This window comes from Colletotrichum scovillei (genome assembly GCF_011075155.1).
Source record: "Colletotrichum scovillei strain TJNH1 chromosome Unknown Contig00002, whole genome shotgun sequence".
Lineage (NCBI taxonomy): Eukaryota > Fungi > Ascomycota > Sordariomycetes > Glomerellales > Glomerellaceae > Colletotrichum > Colletotrichum scovillei.
In genome coordinates, this window is record NW_023336260.1 from 586,020 (window position 1) to 604,541 (window position 18,522).

The following is an 18,522-nucleotide window of genomic DNA, read 5'->3' on the forward strand; positions in this document are numbered from 1 at the left end:
ACGCGGCCGTCATCCGGGATGGTTTGGACGCCACCGCCGAGGTTGTCTGGTATCTGCCATGCCTAGGAGGAGCTGTGGGTGTGAGAGGCGAACCTCGCCTCAATATACAAATGTACAAGGTTACGGCTTGCCTTTGGCGTAGAAACTGTCTGTTAGTATAACGCTAAAAGTATGTCTACGGTTAACGGTAACGACGATTCGATACCTACGTGACGTTGATTTACGGGGACAATGAACTTCCCAGCTTACTTGTACCCCTTCTCCATATATAATGCGCTATTGTGGCTAACTTGATTGAATATACATATCTGGCCCTTGGTTTTCCCTTGCCAACAGGCTTCTCGTGCTTGACTTTCATGTAACCTCGAATTCCTATAATCCACTTCATCCAAACAATCCTGATTTGATACGACTTGACCATGGGGGACATCCTGCTGCCAGAACCCACAAGTGCGGGAGATAGAGACGCAGCAAGACGCTCATCAGCTCCGATCCATACAGAAAGGCACGTTCGGATTATCTGCGTCGGCGCAGGTGCTTCTGGCTTATTGCTAGCCTACAAGCTCCAACGACACTTCTCCAACTACTCGCTTCAGTGTTATGAAAAGAACCCCTCGGTAGCTGGGACATGGTTCGAGAACAGATATCCCGGGTAAGTACACCTCCAGTCAACGTCAATGAAGGCGTTCCCGGACCAAGACCTTCAAGTCCTGACCTTCATAGGTGTGCCTGCGACTTTCCGTCGCACAACTACACTTGGACTTTTGAACCAAAGCTGGACTGGTCCGCCGTATACCCCCCAGCCCCCGAGATCCTAGAATACTTTGAAAACTTCGCCAAGAAGTATTCCCTATACCAATACATCAAGCTTCAACACAAAGTCATCGGCGCCTATTGGAACTCGGAAGCCGGCGGCTACGACGTCCACGTCAAAGACACGTCCACCGGCGAAACAATCATCGACCACTGTGACTTCCTCATCAACGCAGGCGGCGTCCTCAACAGCTGGAAGTGGCCAGAGATCCCTGGCCTCTCAAAATACCAGGGCAAACTGCTCCACACCGCAAACTGGGATAACTCCGTCTCTCTAGAAGGCAAGCGCGTCGGTCTGATCGGCAACGGCAGCTCAGGCATCCAAGTCCTGCCCGCGATCCGCGAACAGTGTGAGCGCGTGACGACCTTCATCCGCAGACCGACGTGGGTGTCGCCCGCCCAGGGTCTCGAACAGCACTTATTCAGCCCCGCGGAGAAGGCGGAATTCGCTACGAAGCCGGGAGCCCTCCTCGAGTATCGCAAGAATAATGAATCCGGTCTCAACGGGCAGTTTGGGATTTTTCTGAAGAATAATAAGATCAACGAGGATACGCACGCGTACTTTGTCCAGCAGATGAAGGAGAAGCTCAATGACCCTGCGCTCGAGTCGAAGCTCATTCCTGACTGGAGTGTGGGCTGTCGTCGGTTAACGCCGGGTGTTAATTACCTCGAGTCGCTCACCAAGCCCAACGTGGAGGTCGTGTACGGCGGGATCAAGGAGATCACGGAGCGGGGGTGCGTCGCTGATGACGGGCGGGAGTATCCCGTAGACGTACTCATCTGCGCCACGGGCTTTGATACATCCTTCAAGCCGCGCTTCCCCATCGTCGGTCCTTCGGGCGAGAATCTCCAGGACAAATGGGCCTCGGATCCTGAGTCGTACTTGGGTATGGGGGCGTCCGGCTTTCCAAATTACTTCATCATTCTGGGGCCTAACTGCCCCATTGGTAACGGTCCCGTCCTCCCTGCCATCGAGGCGCAGGCGGACTGGATGCTCAAGGTCATTGACCGCTACCAGACTACCAATGTCGTCTCCTTCACGCCCAAAGAGGAGGCAGTCCGCGACTTTGTGGATTACAAAGAGTCCTTTATGCCGCAGACCGTGTGGTCGGATCCCTGTCGGTCGTGGTATAAGCCTCGTGACGACGGCCCTGTTGTGGCGCTGTGGCCGGGCTCGACGCTGCATTACATTGAGGCCATCAAGGAGGTCCGATGGGATGATCTCGAGGTCAAGTACGCCGGGAACAGGTTCGCGTGGTTGGGGAACGGGTACTCGCAGACGGAGCTGGACGAGACCGCAGACTGGGCGTATTATATCCGAGATGAGGATGATGATCCGCCCCTGTCGACGGCTGGGAAGAGAAAGTTGCTTACCAAGAGCGGTACTATCATGGGTCCGAGGAAGACTGTGACGTTTTGCGGGAATCCTGAGGAGGAGCAGCAGCATCAGGAGGTGAAGGAAGTATCTAGACTGTGATGAAGAGCGAATTTAGTGTTACGTTATGCAAGCTAATTAATTACTTCTCATGATCTCCGTGGATATCCTACCTGATTACCTTCAGCATGGTACATCTAGTGAGTCAGTAGACTCACAAAGTTATCATGAGATATCCCCCTGTGATTCATACACACAACAGGAAAGACGAAATCAAGAAATGGTCAAAAAAGCAAAAACAACAGGAGCCGACCGGACCAAGGTTCGAACGCAGGAGTCCTGAAGAGTACGGAGCATCACGCACTAGTCAGCACTTCACGGCTTTCACCCCTCGGTCACCAGGCCCGATATTTGTTGTTACGATGGGAAGGCACTAGACTTCTGATAAGGTATGCTGGTATGATCTCGCTGTGTGTATACTGACTGGTAGTTCCAGTGTATTCCATATACATTCACTTCCTAACCCAGACCACTCACCTAGTATGCCGTACGCATCAGTCACGTTACGCGTGAATGATGTTATCAATTCATCCACCCCATCTGGATCTCAGCAGCGCCTAAAGCTGCGAATCAGTATATGGCGTGGTCGTGAAAGATTGATGTACAGCATCCCCGAACATGAGCACCCTAAAATTACAAAAGGACAGCTCGTGACTACGGCTGAGTAGTCAGGATAACTACCACAATTAGGACCACATAAGCTTTTATCCTTCCTTCTCCAAAGGCATGCCCTCAGGACTGAGATCACATTATTCTGTCCCTCGAAACGCTCAAATGTCCTACTGCGTCTCCCACGTTCTCGTTGCGTGGGTTCTGCTCGCCGTCGCAGCGACCGACGAGCCCGTACCTGATACTGGATCAGTCGGAGCAGGGGCTATCGCAGGCATCGTCATCGGCGGTGTCTTTGTCGTGGGACTGCTTGCCGCGGCTGCAGGCATCGTCATCGGCGGTGTCTTTGTCGTGGGACTGCTTGCCGCGGCTGTTGGATTAGCGCGCAATCGAATGTGGTAGCTTGATGCCAGAACAAAGACTCAACATGAAAAGGCTCCAATATGCATATAATAGCGTGGAAGGCTGGAAGGAATCATTTTCTTCTGGTTCAAGGGGAAATACAAGCCAGCTCATCGATTGCTCGAGATACGGAGGTACACACGCTTGCTGGAAAGAAACCAACCGCCTATGCCGTTAAGGCTCATCATCATTGAGAAGCACGGGCGCCAGGTCAAAACACCGAGAAGGCGGATACAAGCCGGCCAAGCAAGAATAGGAGTGGGTATTCATCAAGATCATTACAATATAGTTATAGTTAAGGGGCTCTATGCCGCCTTGGCTTGCGCCTGTGCTTCTTCGACAAACTTCTCCACCTCTTTCTGCGCCTCTGCGGCCTTCTTAGCACCTTCAAAATCCGGCATTACTTTTGCTTCATGACCCAGAGCCACTGTATGAAACATGTCAGTGAAATAGTCCTCTTACTTAACGGGTAGGGGCCGCCGAGGGGTAACTCACATCTGTCGAAGAGGAAGTAGGAGGTGACGAGGAGGATGGGCATGGCCACCATGGTCGCGGTCCACTTCCTCGCCGCCGTGCCGTACGCTTTCCGATATTCCTTGCTGTTCGGGTTCAGCTTGGGACGGGCGTCCGCCTCTGGCGCCCGGGGCGGAGGGGGGGTGGGTGCGTAGGGCCGGATGGGGGCTGTTGTCGGCGCCGCTGATGCTGTAACAGGGGCCGGTCTCGGGGTGCTTGCCGTCGGGGTTGTCGTGGGAGAGCCTGCTGCGGGCGCGGGACTCGGGACTGAGGTGGGCGTCTTCGGGGCGGGAGCGGCAGCAGCAACGGGAGCGGCAGCGGGAGCGGGGGCGGGAGGAGGAGGGGCAGCCTTTGCCGCAGCCGCCTTCTTGGTGGCAGCAGCAGATGTCGCAGAAGCAGCCTTGTTGGTGCTCGTAGCGGCCTTCTTGACAGTCCTTGTAGCTTTCGGGGTCGTACTCGAAGTAGCAGCCGCCTTGGTGGCGGTAGAGCTAGCCTTGGTCGAGGCCGACGAGGTCTTGGATGCAGCAGCAGCCGTGGTAGTGTTGACAGCAGCCTTCTTGCTAGCAGCAGAGGTGCTCACGCTCTTCTTCGTCGTGGTCGTGGTCTTCTTCGCCGCAGTGGTGGACTTTGTAGCGGTAGCCGGCGCAGCGGCGGCCGTCGTCTTCGCGGCGCGGGTGGCATAGCATCGCTGAGCGAAGAACCCCGCGCGAGAGGCCGGGGCCGAGGGGTTGGCGGCGACTGCGCGCCAGGTGGTGCTCGCTAGAGCTCGGGGAAGGGCCATTGAGTTCATTGTCGAGGGTTTCTCCGTTATATCAGCGGGAAAATGGTATTAGAAGATGGTTGATTTAGAGGTTGTAGAGCGCTTCAGTTCAGGTACGGTCGAAAAAATTGTGTGCGTGACAAGCTCGTGACTGGAGGAATTTTGCGCCTCGACGAGCGTAGAGTCATATCGAGGCTTCTTGCGGTAGCGTCGACAGGGATTGGGTGACGATGTGCGAATGCGCCGTCAACAGATCGACATTTGGATGGTGGGATGCGACTTTGGCTTGGCTCGTCCAGCGCGTTCGCGTCGTGATGGTTCATGCGCTGGAAATTGGCAGGTGGGTTGAAAACCGTGGACAGCCGCTGACAGCCGAGAGATGGTTTCTCCAGGTGCTGCCAGATGGCCATAGATAAGGTGAAGGTGGATAGATACCCTCACGATGGCCCCACATGTCAAATGTTCAGAGCTTCTTTTCTGGTGCTCTTTTTGATAGTCGTCATAGCTCCGAGCTCTTTTCTGTGAAGCTACCGTCACCTCTATCAGCCCTCACTCAGACCGTTACAAGACCTATTTGCATGGCCCCGGTTGTAGTATTATGCCGACAATCGTCTGTCATGGAAGACCAGCTCATTCTTTAGTCCAGGCTTACACACTGCTTCCGAGAAGACCAAACAGGGTTTGGAATCGCATTGCAGCTCGTGATAAGGACACTACAATATGTCTTGACGAGGGGATTGCCCAATGGAAAACGCGCCGAAGAGCTGCATCCTTATTAAAGACAGACAGGCACGGAGCAGCTCGCATACCCGTTGCAGAGCTGGGGAATCCGGCAACACCAACGGCTGAAGCTGCTCGCCGCATCACAGATGGCTATGAGAACTACAAGCACCTTGAAGTAGTTGACCGCTACCATTGCATCTTCAACAGGGCAAGCATCACGATGAGAAGTACAATTCAAGTCGGGGAAAATTGTTCGACATGAAGCAGACGAAGACCGACTTTCAGGGCAAGGCTTCACAAATGAGAGCCACCATTTATTTTGCAGCTGCTAGCCTTGAGTCCAGTGAGATGGGCAGTACTGTTTTACATGCAGCCATGTCCTGACTAGACTGTATAGCAGCATGTAATCATGGCCGCTTTGCACTAACAAGGCAGTTGTCTTGACGGGCACCAATGCAGGGAAAGAGGAGAGTTTGCCGGCTGGTATGAAACAACTTACGACATGATGGATATGTGGGCTGACGGAAACAAATTATAGGACAACTCTAGCAGTTTGCATAGAGTCTTTGGCTGACAGTGGGCCAGCTCGACCTGCATGAATGCCTGCTCGGCGGAGAAACCAAGTGGCTCTCTCAGAACTTCAACATGTTGATGCCCGTAGCATTTGCATTGTCGGGCAGATCATTGGGCACCAGGAACTGATCTCAGATGGGCAGATGGGGGGCCAAGAGCATCTCAAGCGCCTAGTATTCGCTCCCTTGAAGTTATCCATCTTCGCAAAACGTTGTGTATTTGACTAGACGGTCGAGTCTTTCGGTTTTCGTTTCGTTCGCAACGCCAAGAAATGCACGATGGACGGTCGGCTTTCTTCGATTATGGCATGCCCAACGGTCAACCAGTGTTGGCAATCCTCGGGAGTTCGCCGTTAATCGTTTACGAGAGCATGCACGCGGGAATGCGAGTGCATTGCAGAGTTGCCTGGAGGCTCGGGAAGAGGGCGGTGGACAAGGAACGAAAATGGAACGAGATCGCGTCGAAATCGATCAATCTGTGGTCTCCCTTGACGAGAAAGCAACATATCCCCGGACAAGTGTGCGGGCGGTGCCGTGCCGATAAATGGAGATGCAGATGCGGTCGCGTATTGGCATGGCGAGTGCCAGCGAAACGCAGAGAGAGAGATGAGGCCACAAACAGGTCGATTGCAATTCGCTTCGGCGGCTAATTCAATCACATCGGGCCGCTCCCTGCAACCCTTCTTTTTTTGTTCTCCGAAACAACATCAAAGTTGTATTGTTGTATCGCCTAACGGGCAATGACGAAAAGAATTGGGGAATTCCAATGCAGCATGGGAAAGGGGGAAACGAAAGGGTACTGTCAAGTGTAAAACCCCGCTCGTGGGAGGTGAGACAGTGCTCTCTCGCGTTCGCGGTCGTTCATCATGGCCTGATTATCTGCAGATTGGGGTGGCAGCGAGATGCAAGCATCCATGCCCACCACCAAATGTGCGACACTACGGCTTTTCTGTGGCGGCACGCTTCGAGGAAATTGTACAGCGAGTGCTGTTGAGTCATTACTGTTGCGAAGTTGGATCATTAGCGGCACATAAGCATTGCATCGACAGGCGGGACAGTAATAAGTTTAACTGCTTTGTTTGTTATTGTTGGTTGCTGTGTCTTCTATGAGATATCTAATGCATCCTCTATATCTCTAGAGCCAGATGTGGTATCATCTTTCCGTTGTATCCTCCACTCTTCTCCTCAGCTTATCCAGCTGGCACAAGTGTATACACGGTGTTTACATAACTCTCAACCCCCTCACCCCCTCCCAACACCATAGACATCATTCATCTACTTGGTGTTGTTGAAGCGGTCAATGCCGTTCTTGATCCTCTTGTCCAGGCCCTTTGCCATCCTCTCGAGGGGCAGCCTGTTGTCGATGCGGCGGACCATGTTGGAGACGGGAGGCTCGACGCGCTTGATGCCCCTCTCGGCGGCGGGCGTGAAGTAGGAGAGGTTGCGCTCCCAGCGGGGCGCCCACTTTGTCGTCTGGGAGGCGAGGCGCTGCTCGGCGCCGGGAAGCATGAGGTAGATGGGGAGGAAGGCGCCGACGGTGGCGACGCCGTAGCAGAGGGTCTCTGTGGACTTTGCGGCAGAGATACGGGGGGCCATTTTGTGTGTGTGTATGTGTTTGTGTGGGATGGGTTTGTGTTGATGATGAGAGAGGGTGGTGATGTATAGAACACCGCTGTGGTTGTAGTTTGGCTTGTGATATGTATATATGTCCTCCAAGCTGATGATGGGTTGGATGGAACGAGATGAGATGATTCGATGAGATAGAAAGACAAGTCACACAAGATCAAAAGCCACGAAAGAGGAGGCAGATGTCCTCTTCTTAAAGGGATCTCTCTCTCTATGGCCCTTCAGGGGCACTGCCTCGAGGGTTTCTGTTGTTCCCGTCCTGAGCGTGCGGGGTAAGACAGATCATCCACGCGTGACTTGGTCTATCCATACGTCGCCGTCACAGCCCAAGGTTGCCAGATGAAAGGAAGGGGGTGTGAGTGTGTGTGTGTGTGTGTGTGTGTGTGTGTGTTTGGGGGGCGGATGAGGATGTTTGACTGGTGGAAGGGGGGTAACCCCAAGCAGCCAAAGTACATCAAGGCGAGGGAGATCATACCAAGGGGAGAGAAGCGCACAAACACTGGCGCCGAATTGTGATGGTGCCCCGTGTGTGTGGGAGGAGGAGGAGGAGTGAGAGCAACACAAGCAGCATGAGCCAGAGGCAAGGCAGAGGCGGGAGGCGAGAAGTGAGAGAGAGAGCGAGAGAGACAGAGCAAAGTAAATGGTAGGCCCAGCCGCCTGGTGCAACGCTGCGACGTGGAGGGTGGGCAGATGAGTGACGCAAGCATGGGCTGGTATCGCATTGAACAGAGACAATTCAGAGACCATTCTCTGGCTGAGAGATGCCAACTCCAAGGAGTTGCTCTCTGAAGAACATGCCACATGAGAAGTGAACGAGCAGTTGAATCTGGCCACAGCGAGACGAGTTACGGCAACTCTGGCGCGACGGAGAGAAACGCACAGAGATGAAGCCTGAAGAGAAGTGAAGCAGGAAGATACAGACGGGATGACCCTGACCGACCGTGCCGCGTTTTCCCCAGACTTTCTCAGTGCACACACATTCACAAATCACAATAGACCTTGGACTCTGTTGAAGACGGAAAAGGAGGGCATGAGGCCACCCCACACGAACCATCCAGGTCCAGCCATGTTTATCTTTCAGCCTGTGTCCTTTCGGCTTGTTCACTTCTTTGCTTTTTCATTTCCTCACTCTATGAACTCTCTCACTTCCATCGCATGAACAGTCTCTAGCAAGAGCTGTGTCGGACTATGTTGCCCTGCTCACTCACCTGTCTACACACCGACGGATAGCGGGGACAGAACAGGGGGTACCAGGCAAACACTCCACTGAAAGTAAGAAGATGAGCAGCGCTGGAGACGGGAAGGGAGGGGGCCTCGAGCCTGGAGGGCAGACGGGCACGACGGGGAAGCAACGCAAGAGGAGGGGGGACGAATGGGGGAAAAGGGAATTGCAGCGACGGGGAGCCGTGTTGTGGGGCAAAGTGGAGACACGCTCAGTGGGTGCTCCACAGCGTCCCACTTCCCCAGACGCTGTAATTCTGGGGAAAGGGCAGCGCTAAACCCTTCCAACGTACGAGCACCAGAGAAAGCCCCTCTCCTTCTTACGAATTGCACCTTCCGAGTAGGTTAGCAGCCTCCCAGTCCCCTTTTCGCCCCCCAGTGGGCACGATACCCGTCGGCAACCAGCACATCACCGTTGGCCCACCCTGCAGTTTTGCTTCCTTGACAATGTCTTTCCAATTGATCTCAATTGACGCGAGAAACACTGAGGGATTGAGATTTTATCGCCGTCGTATCTATCCTTTTGCGATTCTCATTTTCCTGGTTCCCTTTCGACTAGAATTGGCCATCACAGACGGAAACGCCAGGCACACGACCAACGCCAAATACCTACTACAGTCTACAAGCGGAGCTGAGACGGGAATGTCTGGGGGAGAAGCCGGTACTTGGTGCAAGGTACCCGACAGTGGACCCGGGTATGCGCCGGTACATCCGAAAGATGTAGCTTCTCCAGCCCGTCCTAACAAATACGGCTCAGCCCCCAGCCCTCGCACCGAATCGGGTCAAGCGGCAAACTCCCTTCCTGCCCTTGGCAAAAGTAAGTACATACATACAAAGTGCCTGCCAACCTGGGGAAGCTCCGCTCACGATGTCCAAAACGGCTTGGGCTCTGCGGATGCGATAAGCCATCCTTATCCAAACTGCCCTGTCCCAGGACACTTGCATGTGATGGTGAGTGCCTGGCGACTTGCTTCTCGATGCCTAACCAACATGTCTAGCAATCCAACGTCGTGTCTTGTTTCTTATCCAAGTATCACAGGCTGCATCACTTTTCTTAATCTCAAAGCATCGTGTTGATTCTACGATAGCTGGCATTCAGTGGCAGCGCAGGCCACAATCTAGCCCTCTACGGTCCACACCTCTCAGAGACCAGTCTGAGAAGTCAGCGTCGAGCTCGACCAAATCTAACCATGAAACCCCAGAAACAAACTAACGTACCAATGATAAGAGGTACAAGAACAAAACGGCAGAAAAAGAGTATTCCTCCTTGACGGGGTATCCAGCAGCAAGCGCATTTCCGCAATCCTCATTCTAAAGAGACCGCCATCCTGCTAACCCAACGACCTTACCCCAGGGTAGGCATGCAGATAAAGCTCCCCGGCATCAGCTTATCGCAGTCCAAACCCTCATTCGCCTTGAGCAAATCCTCAATCGTCATCTTCTGGCCCTCAGCAATAGCCCAACACGTATTCCCGATCTCAATCTTATACGGCACCGCCAGCCCACCGCACTGCGGTACCGCAACCTCTTCCTCCTCCGCCCCGCCCGAAGACGACGATGGCGTACGGTAAAGCCACCACGTCAAGACGAGCAGGAAAAGCCCAATCAGCACGAAGAAATTGAGAAGCGGCCTCATCTCGTGCCTCCATCCTTTTCTGTCGTCCCACGGGTTCCGTCGTCGGTTGAGCTCGCTGCCGCCCGGCATAAAGGGCTCGGCTTCTTCGGCGCCCACGGCGGCGGTGGACGAGGCGCCCGAGACTTGGGTGAGTTGGCCGTATTGAGCGCCGGGCGCGCCTTCCCAGTAGCTTCCGTCTGCGTCTTGGTAGGTGTAGATTTGGGTGTCGGCGTCGTAGCCTACGCGGCGCATGCCGTGCGGCAGACGTTCTTCGTCTGTGTCCAGATGGGAGAATCGTGACATTTTGGTGGTGAGTTACTGGTGAGGCCTTATGATTGTGATGGGAGTGAGACAGGTCGGTGTATCGTGACGACAGGGGGTCAATAAGTAAGTATGTATTGGGCAGGTAGTATTTAGAGTTGTCAAACGTCGTTTCGGTCAGAGGATAAAATAAGAAAGAATTGGATTGTAATATGGAAATGGGCAGCGGCACAGGACCATAGAGTAGGACGGAGGATGGAGGCAGCTCAGGGGCTGATGATCCAGTTGAGGCTGTGCACACCGCGTCATCGTCCCGCTTCTCGTCTTATGTCATCAGGGTCCGAGTGTGGCGCCAAGCTGTCCCCGCAAACTGGGCCGTGCACCTTCCCGTCTTCCCGCGTCAGCAAGGAAACACCACGACAGCTTCCTTCCTTCCTTGAGCTTTACACGTCGTCTTGAATAAAATCCTTCGTGTAAGAGTGCGGTAGGCGGTGATGTTTCTTTGGGGTTTTTTTTTTTTTCTTTCTTTTTTACTCAAGCAAAAAGGATGAGTTTACCTCATTGATTGAGATACATTTAGGCAGAGAAAGAAGCCATGTCCTAGATTACACATAAACGTAAGCCCGATCAAATCAAAAAAGAGCTCACCACCGGTGTGGCTACAACTCTTGGTGCTCATGGATTCGAACTCGTAATCTCTGGCGAAGACTCAGCCTGATGTTTTTCTAACTTGTGTATGCAAGGCTCGCCTCTAACTATCACGCCAAACGGCAGTTTGGCCTGGCCTCACAAGCCTGTGGGGCGCCTGCTGCCGTTCTTGGCAGGAATCGAGTTGAGGGGAGGTATAGACCTTTCTCATATTCTTTGGTCGAGTGTGTATTTGGTATATTCAGGCAATGGGAAAAGCGATCAGATAAGGGTTGGCAGGTGTTGTCACACAAGCCGTGTCTTACGACCACCTTGCCATTGATCCCTAGTCACTTAGTGAGAGGCTAAGGTAAAAGAATATAAGAGCGGGGATATACGTAGGTAGTTAAGTTGAATATATGTAATAGATACACAACGTCCGTTCTTGTCAGAAGCGTTCAATTGTGGCCTTTCTAGAACTTCTGCCGGCCTTGTGCTTTCTTCAGTCATTTGAGCAGCGGCGTATACTTCCTGACTGGTCAAACTTTGGCTTAGGAGTCAAGTACAAAACAAATACAATTAATGACCTTTTGGGTTTGTGAGTCGGATTGTCGGCTTATATCTCCTCTCCAACTTGAAAGAATGGCACTTTGTGCTCTCAGTTGAATCTGTTGGAGCAACAATCAGAGACTATTATCTGCGTGGCCAATGTCCGTTAGCGGGGTCAACGCCGGCGAGTTTGTTCGAATGCGGGTTGCGGCGGACGACGCTCCGCCGTTGCAGCCCCATACGTCGAGGCGGAACTTACACCAAGAAAGGCAACCTACCTCATTCTTGTTTTTTTCCTTTAATTTTCTTTGCTTTGCGGAACAGCTAGATCAAGAATGTTTCGCCACTGACCTCGCTATCGCTTCTCATTACATACAGCGATTGACCAATTACTATGGTGGCTGTCAATTAACGACTTCACCACTTACACAACGAGATAACCGCGTGGTGGATCGACGGGATTCGCAACCGTAGATCGTGGGTGTCTGGCTCCCGGTATTCCCGTCTGGAGCACCCACGATACCCGTCCAAAGCATGCAATACGACGCAGAAACCAAGATGTACCGGCCCCGTCGGCCCACCCGTCGCCAGAGCTGAGCTGAATCCTACATCTGTCTGCTCGTTCCTGCGGCCCTGCCCCTCCACATTGTCCCCTTCCTGGATGTCCATCCCCTCGATTTGCGGAGCAGACTAGTCCATAGTCGATCCAGGGACCCAGGCTCCATGAGACATGGCCACATCTGCCCGTGTTCCCGCGACGCCATTGATGGGATTTTAAAGGTCGCTTCATGACAAGCCTTTTCAAAGAGGGGCGCCATGGAAGACGTCGATCCGGCGAGGCGGTTCCGGATATTGACAGCTCTGTCGAAGCGGAGTTGAGCTCTGGAACCCTCGTGAATACAAATATGAGTGGCCATCCCACCGGTTTAACACAAAAGGAACACCAGTCAACCTTCTCATAACTCATCATCGACAGACCTTCAAGATGAAGTCTGCAGTCGCCGGTGTGCTTGCCCTCGCGGCCGCCGTCTCAGCACAGGCGCCTTTGTACGGACAATGCGGCGGCCAGGGATGGACTGGGGCAACGACCTGCGTTTCCGGCTCAGTCTGCACGTACAGCAACCAGTGGTACTCGCAGTGTCTTCCCGGTATGTCTCTCTCCCATAACCTTGCTACAAACTTTTAAAAGACTGACCAACATCACCAGGCTCCGCCGCGACAACGACCTCCCGCTCTAGCACCCTCGCGACATCGACCCGTGCGGCAACCACCTCGTCCGTCGGCGCGACCTCCCGGACGTCCTCGGCCACGACCCCGCCCAGCACCGGCTTCCCCAAGGCCGTCGGCACAAAGTTCAGCATCGACGGCGTGGCGAAGTACTACCCCGGCACCAACTGCTACTGGTGCAGTTTCCTCACCAACGCGGCCGATGTGGACCTTGTCCTGGGTCATCTCAAGACTTCTGGTCTCCGGATCCTTCGTATTTGGGGATTCAACGACGTCAACACGATTCCCCAGTATGACAACTGTATGAAGCATTCCCAAGCTTTCTTAGAGTTTGTATTGTAGGAAGCTAATGATCGAACAGGGTTCCAGTACCTGAGTGCGTCGGGTTCGCAAATCAACACTGGCGAGAACGGTCTCGGACGCCTGGATACCGTCGTCGCTTCCGCTGAGAAGAACGGCATCAAGCTCATCATCAACTTTGTCAACAACTGGTTGGTTTCTCCCCCAAACACCCCTTTGGACCCCTATCTGATATAGTCCCAGGAACGACTATGGCGGAATCAACGCCTACGTCAACGCCTTCGGAGGCGACCACAACGGCTGGTACACCAACACGGCGGCCCAGACGCAGTACCTCAAGTACGTCCAGACCGTGGTCAACCGGTACAAGGCCTCGCCCGCCATCTTCGCGTGGGAGCTGGCCAACGAGCCCCGCTGCCAGGGCTGCGCGACCTCCGTCATCTACAACTGGGCAAAGTCCACGTCGGCCTACGTCAAGTCGCTGGATCCTAACCACATGGTGACGCTCGGCGACGAGGGTATGGGTTTGCCTGGTGATACATCTTACCCTTATCAGTATGGCGAGGGAACGGATTGGGTTGGTTTGCTGAACATTACTACCCTGTACGTTGGCCCCCTGAACACGGTCTCCGGTGTTGTGTCTGTGATGCTGATGATTGATTGTTGTTTAGGGACTTTGGAACGTTCCACTTCTATCCTAACTCATGTAAGTCCACCTACAATAATGAGGTATCATGGAAAGGTTACTGACGGGTTATAGGGAGCGTTGGATACGACACTGGCGCCAAGTGGGTAGCCGACCACGCAAAGGCCTGCGTTGCCGCGAACAAGCCCTGCTTCTTTGAAGAATGTAAGTAACAAGCCAGACACAAAAGAGCTCCACGAAGAAGCCAAGAAGGAGGAAGAAGCTAACCCAAATCTCCAAATAATAGACGGCGCGCCATCCGACCACTGCACGATCGAGAGACCATGGCAGATCGCCTCGGTCGCCACCGCGGGTATGGCCGGCGACGCTTTCTGGCAGCTTGGAGACACCATTAGCACCGGCCAGTCGCACAACGACGGAAATACCATTTACTACGGTACCGATGAGTGGACTTGCTTGGTCACGAACCACGTTGCCGAGACCAACTAGGCGTGACAAGTGTGGTTCTCGTGCGAAGATGTGGTGGTCTGTCTTGACGTGAAAGTTGCTGTTTTCTAGTTGAACCCGTAAATAGCCTTCAGTTCATTGTATATATTGAGAGAAGAATCTGAGAAGTTTTGAAGTTTTTGCGAAGAGCGAAGCTGCCTTCTCGATAAGAGAAATCCCTGCTTGTATTTCAAGAAAGACATTGGTTGTGGTCGGAGCGGTCTTTCTTGTTACAAACCATGGTAGAGGTGCCTCTATAGAAGTATAAGTTTGAATGGCAGCAGAATCGCTGTCGAATCCTCCCGAAAGCTAAGAACCCTCTCAAAACTAAGCCTCCTTAATACTACTCCTTAGCAGATCCTTCTCGACAATAACATCCTTCCACAAAACTAGCTCGGGAACATCCCAATTCACCCACACCATCCGCCACATCCTTCCACAAAACTAGCTCGGGAACATCCCAATTCACCCACACCATCCGCCCATTCAGAAACGCCGCCTCCTCCGAAGCACTCCGCACCACAAAGTCTCCCGCTAATTTCCCGTCCGTCATCTTTCGCTTCAGTCCAGACTTGGCCAGCAAGGCCGTCTGCACCGCGCCAGGGTGAACAGAGATAACGCGCGCCTCGGACGCCGGGACATCGTCTGTAATAACCTCCGCCAGGCGTAGCATGGCGGCTTTGCTCGCGCCGTAGCTGCTCATACCGGGGATGTGAAAGTCGTATGCGGCCTTCGTGTTGATGTTGATTACAACCCCAGGCTTCTCGTCCTCAGCCCCGGTCCGTAAGCCCCTGCGGTGACGCAGGTACGTTTGCGTCATAAGCGCCGTGCCAAATACATTCGTCGTGAACCCTTGCCACCAATCTTTCAAATCCGCGTCGACGAAGCTCACAGGCTCGGAGAGGTACCCGGCGTTATTGATGAGGACGTCGGGGGAGCGGTCCAGGCTTGCAAAGAGGGATGCCACGTGCTCTGGGGAGGAGACGCTACCCTCGTGGAGTGAGATTTCTAGGTCGGGGAACTCTGCGCGGAGGGCAGCTGCTGTCTGGTGGAGGGTGGGCTCGGTGCGGCCGGTGAGGATGAGTTTTGCGGCGTTGGCTTGGGCGAAGCTGCGGGCTGTGGATGCGCCTATGCCGGAGCCGCCGCCGGTGATGAGGATTGTTTTGTCGGTGAATTGGCTGCGGAGGAGAATGGGGGAGACTTCGGGGTAGGGTTCGTAGTGTTCTGTCTTGATGAAGGATGCCATGGTGATGAAGAGACTGTCTAATGTGGCTTTCTTTTCTAGAAAGAAAAGAATGGAACGGTGATGTGGTTATGGCGATCTATCTTCGGGGAGCGTTTCTTGAAGAAAGAGCATTACTTGGCCTGCCGAGTAGAAGACATCGACTTCATACTTGATCAAAATACTCTGAGGAATGAACCGCAGGTGCACTCATCTCACTTGACGTTCATTCAAAGTTGTGGCTTACCAAGCACAGTAGCTACATTCTTCAGCCTTTAGAGCAGCATACACTGGGATGTATCACTACAATGGGAAAGCTGAGACGGCGCTTTCAGGAGCTTGAGACTGTAGCTCTCGGATTGTCGGAAAGTAAACTGCAACGTGATTTACTTATGAGTCGCCCTCACGATTCTGCATAGTAAGCGACGTTGAGGTTATGGAGGTCCGAAGGGAGGTCCGTGTCTGTGCAACTCTTGCATATGTTGAGATGAGTTTACTTCAAACTCACAAGAACTCGGGATGAAATCCAGGCCTCTAAGTTTGAGAGGGAAGTTCAACATGTCTCAGGCTAGGCTTTATCAAGTTCGCAAAGCCTTTCATTGGCTGTTCATTCCTTGAGCCTCTAGGCCAGCTGATATCCGACGGAAGTAAGCCATTGAAGAAGGGCTGGAAAGATTTGCCAACCTTGGCATCTTATTGAAATTGACCCTCAAATTTCTAGAATCTCAATTTCCGTGAAATCTGAAGGATCCAGCACCGGTTCACTCTGCCCGAATGAGTAAATCCCGTACATGACGCCACAGAAAGCACCTCCTACGGGAGGAAAGACGGTCAATGCTTCTGACTTGAATATCTTGGTCGTCGTAATCCCGTCGACTGAGAGACTCATCTCATAGTCGGAGGAACTCGCGGTGATGAACAGCTTTACCGGCTGATTCAAATCAAGAGCTGGTATGGCGGAATCCAACAGGGGGTGGGCCACCTTGAAACATTAGAAAGAACGCCGAACGCTATCAAGCGGCCTATAACGTACCTTGAGCTTGTTGACCTTGCCCGTAGGCTCCCTCGTGATAATTGTCGGGACGGCGGGTCCTCCATCTTGTGGTTGAATAGCACCAATGCCGATGGTGGCGTAGGAGTACTGACTCCACCATACAGTAACACCAGATTCATATCCCACCCGACTGGGTTTAAAGAGCATTGTAGCCTTGAAGGTCTCGTTGTACGATGTCTGCTTCCTCAAGATCATCGCCGGAGATTCGGGACTGTTGAGATCGAAACAGTTGCCGTAGAGCCTCAGGAAGCCGGGACGTTCTGTCAAGCTATGGCAAGGCTTGATAGGTGTATCTAGAAAGATCAAATCAGCTTCAGCTCTAGGATTCAGACTGTACACTCACCCTTGTGATACCAGCCAACCTCCAGGGATGATCTGGACAGGTCTGCCTTCCACTTAACTCCGTCAGCACCAGCAACGGCGGCCTTCTCAATCGCTTCCCTGCCGGCGGTCTGGAGTGTGATATTGCGACCATTGTTGAAGACGGGCCAATCATCCACCCAGTCAACCTGCACCAGAAACGTCTCTCGGCCCATCTGCGGCTCAAGGTATTTATCCCCAACCTTCACGGGCCGTACACCAAGAAGCACAGCCCACCATTTGCCATGACCATCATCAAAAACATCGCAGTGGCCGGTCCTCTGCACCTCCTCCTCGGGCCCGTTGTACCACAGAGCATTACCCTGCCCCTCCCACGGCCCGTACGGCCCCTTCTGGCTTCTAAATACCCACTCTTGGTGGCCGGCTTCTGTGCCGCCTTCGGCGGTGAAGAGGTAGTAGTACTCTCCCCTGCGGATGATGTGTGATCCTTCTGCGATTCCGTGTGGGGATTCACGGATCACTTGCGGCGGGGTGAGTGTTCTACCTGTAGAAATGTCGATTTCTGAAATGTGAATGGCAAAGTCTTTTAGTTTGAGGCCTGGCGTTCGCTTTCCCATGCGGACTGTTGTTGAGAGGTAGACCTTTCCGTCGTCGTCCCAGAAGAGCTAGAATTGTGATCAGCTGTGCCCGTGTCCTGATCAAAGCGGCCACTCACATCTTGATCGAATCCAGGATTGTCAAAGTACACGGGATCTGACCAAGAGCTTTCATCCCAGATGTTATCTGTCCAAACATAGAATCCCCGAGGAAAGATGCGCTCCTGTAAATTCTGATGAGCATCGTCTTGAAATTAAAGGCATAAGTCTTCACTCACATCACTCGTCGGTCGATATCTCTGAAAGAGCCCATTAGCGAGATACCAGCGCTTCTCCTGGGGCCGGTAGCGCAGCGTGCTTGCCCAGCTCCCGGCGCCCGGCTCGACGGTCCTCAGCTCAATCTGGCTTCTGCGCGTGAGTGCGTGCCCGATGAGCTTCCAGTTGATGAGGTCCGTCGAGGTGTATATGGTGCAGCCTGGGAAGTATTCAAAGGTGGAAGTAGATAGGAAATATGTCGTCGGGGTTGAATCTGTTGCTGGAACTACGCAGATTGTTGGGTCTGGGTTGAAGCCCGGGATTATGGGGTTGAGGAAGATTGGCCCATCTTCATGAGAGGTCATTTTGAGGATCTCTGATGAGAATGATGGTATGTCTAAAGTAGATTGGCGGTGCCAACATTAGAATTGAAGAGTCCTTGAGTGTGACTTGAAAGCTTTCCAACCAACAGCTCGTTGGTCCTTGTTGGTTCTCGTTGGTTGTCACTGGCGGTTGAGCTCGGCTTGAGTTTCTCCAGCAATCACAGATCGCCCACGGCCGGAGGATACGATCTCCACTTGACAGGTGGAGTCCTTCGCCGCCGCTCGACACGGCCGAAGCCGATGGTTTTAGTCCGCCGGAGCTGGGAGCCGAAGGCCGTAGCCGTGATGTTGCATTCACCAAATGGA

The 18,522-nt window shown here is 53.3% G+C and overlaps 6 protein-coding genes across 6 annotated transcripts; 2 read left to right on the top strand and 4 right to left on the bottom strand.

Moving 5' to 3' along the window:
• Nucleotides 1-419: 419 nt before the first annotated feature.
• HER10_EVM0000834 (monooxygenase) lies at nucleotides 420-2,290 on the top strand (the record flags this gene model as incomplete). The annotated part of the gene is made up of 2 exons (XM_035470601.1): nucleotides 420-652; nucleotides 724-2,290. 2 exons carry the CDS (start codon nucleotides 420-422, stop codon nucleotides 2,288-2,290), a joined length of 1,800 nt encoding a protein of 599 aa, XP_035336841.1.
• Nucleotides 2,291-3,564: 1,274 nt separating this feature from the next.
• Nucleotides 3,565-4,833, bottom strand: HER10_EVM0000221 (uncharacterized protein; the record flags this gene model as incomplete). The annotated part of the gene is made up of 2 exons (XM_035470014.1): nucleotides 3,755-4,833; nucleotides 3,565-3,686 (listed from the first exon to the last, which is right to left on the bottom strand). The coding sequence occupies exons 1-2, from the start codon at nucleotides 4,560-4,562 to the stop codon at nucleotides 3,565-3,567; spliced, it is 930 nt and encodes a 309-aa protein (XP_035336782.1). The 5' UTR covers nucleotides 4,563-4,833.
• Nucleotides 4,834-7,102: 2,269 nt separating this feature from the next.
• Nucleotides 7,103-10,592, bottom strand: HER10_EVM0005111 (LysM domain-containing protein; the record flags this gene model as incomplete). Its single annotated transcript, XM_035474736.1, has 2 exons — nucleotides 7,103-7,499; nucleotides 10,024-10,592. 2 exons carry the CDS (start codon nucleotides 10,590-10,592, stop codon nucleotides 7,103-7,105), a joined length of 966 nt encoding a protein of 321 aa, XP_035337181.1.
• A 2,119-nt stretch (nucleotides 10,593-12,711) lies between these two features.
• HER10_EVM0001096 (fungal cellulose binding domain-containing protein) lies at nucleotides 12,712-14,388 on the top strand (the record flags this gene model as incomplete). Its single annotated transcript, XM_035470856.1, has 7 exons — nucleotides 12,712-12,874; nucleotides 12,934-13,254; nucleotides 13,315-13,444; nucleotides 13,497-13,856; nucleotides 13,925-13,959; nucleotides 14,014-14,103; nucleotides 14,186-14,388. The coding sequence occupies 7 exons, from the start codon at nucleotides 12,712-12,714 to the stop codon at nucleotides 14,386-14,388; spliced, it is 1,302 nt and encodes a 433-aa protein (XP_035336859.1).
• A 340-nt stretch (nucleotides 14,389-14,728) lies between these two features.
• On the bottom strand, nucleotides 14,729-15,631 carry HER10_EVM0000152 (short-chain dehydrogenase; the record flags this gene model as incomplete). The annotated part of the gene is made up of 1 exon (XM_035469946.1): nucleotides 14,729-15,631. One exon carries the CDS (start codon nucleotides 15,629-15,631, stop codon nucleotides 14,729-14,731), a length of 903 nt encoding a protein of 300 aa, XP_035336778.1.
• Nucleotides 15,632-16,316: 685 nt separating this feature from the next.
• Nucleotides 16,317-18,198, bottom strand: HER10_EVM0005652 (beta-xylosidase; the record flags this gene model as incomplete). The annotated part of the gene is made up of 5 exons (XM_035475258.1): nucleotides 16,317-16,589; nucleotides 16,641-16,954; nucleotides 17,005-17,647; nucleotides 17,698-17,802; nucleotides 17,857-18,198. The coding sequence occupies 5 exons, from the start codon at nucleotides 18,196-18,198 to the stop codon at nucleotides 16,317-16,319; spliced, it is 1,677 nt and encodes a 558-aa protein (XP_035337223.1).
• Nucleotides 18,199-18,522: the final 324 nt, after the last annotated feature.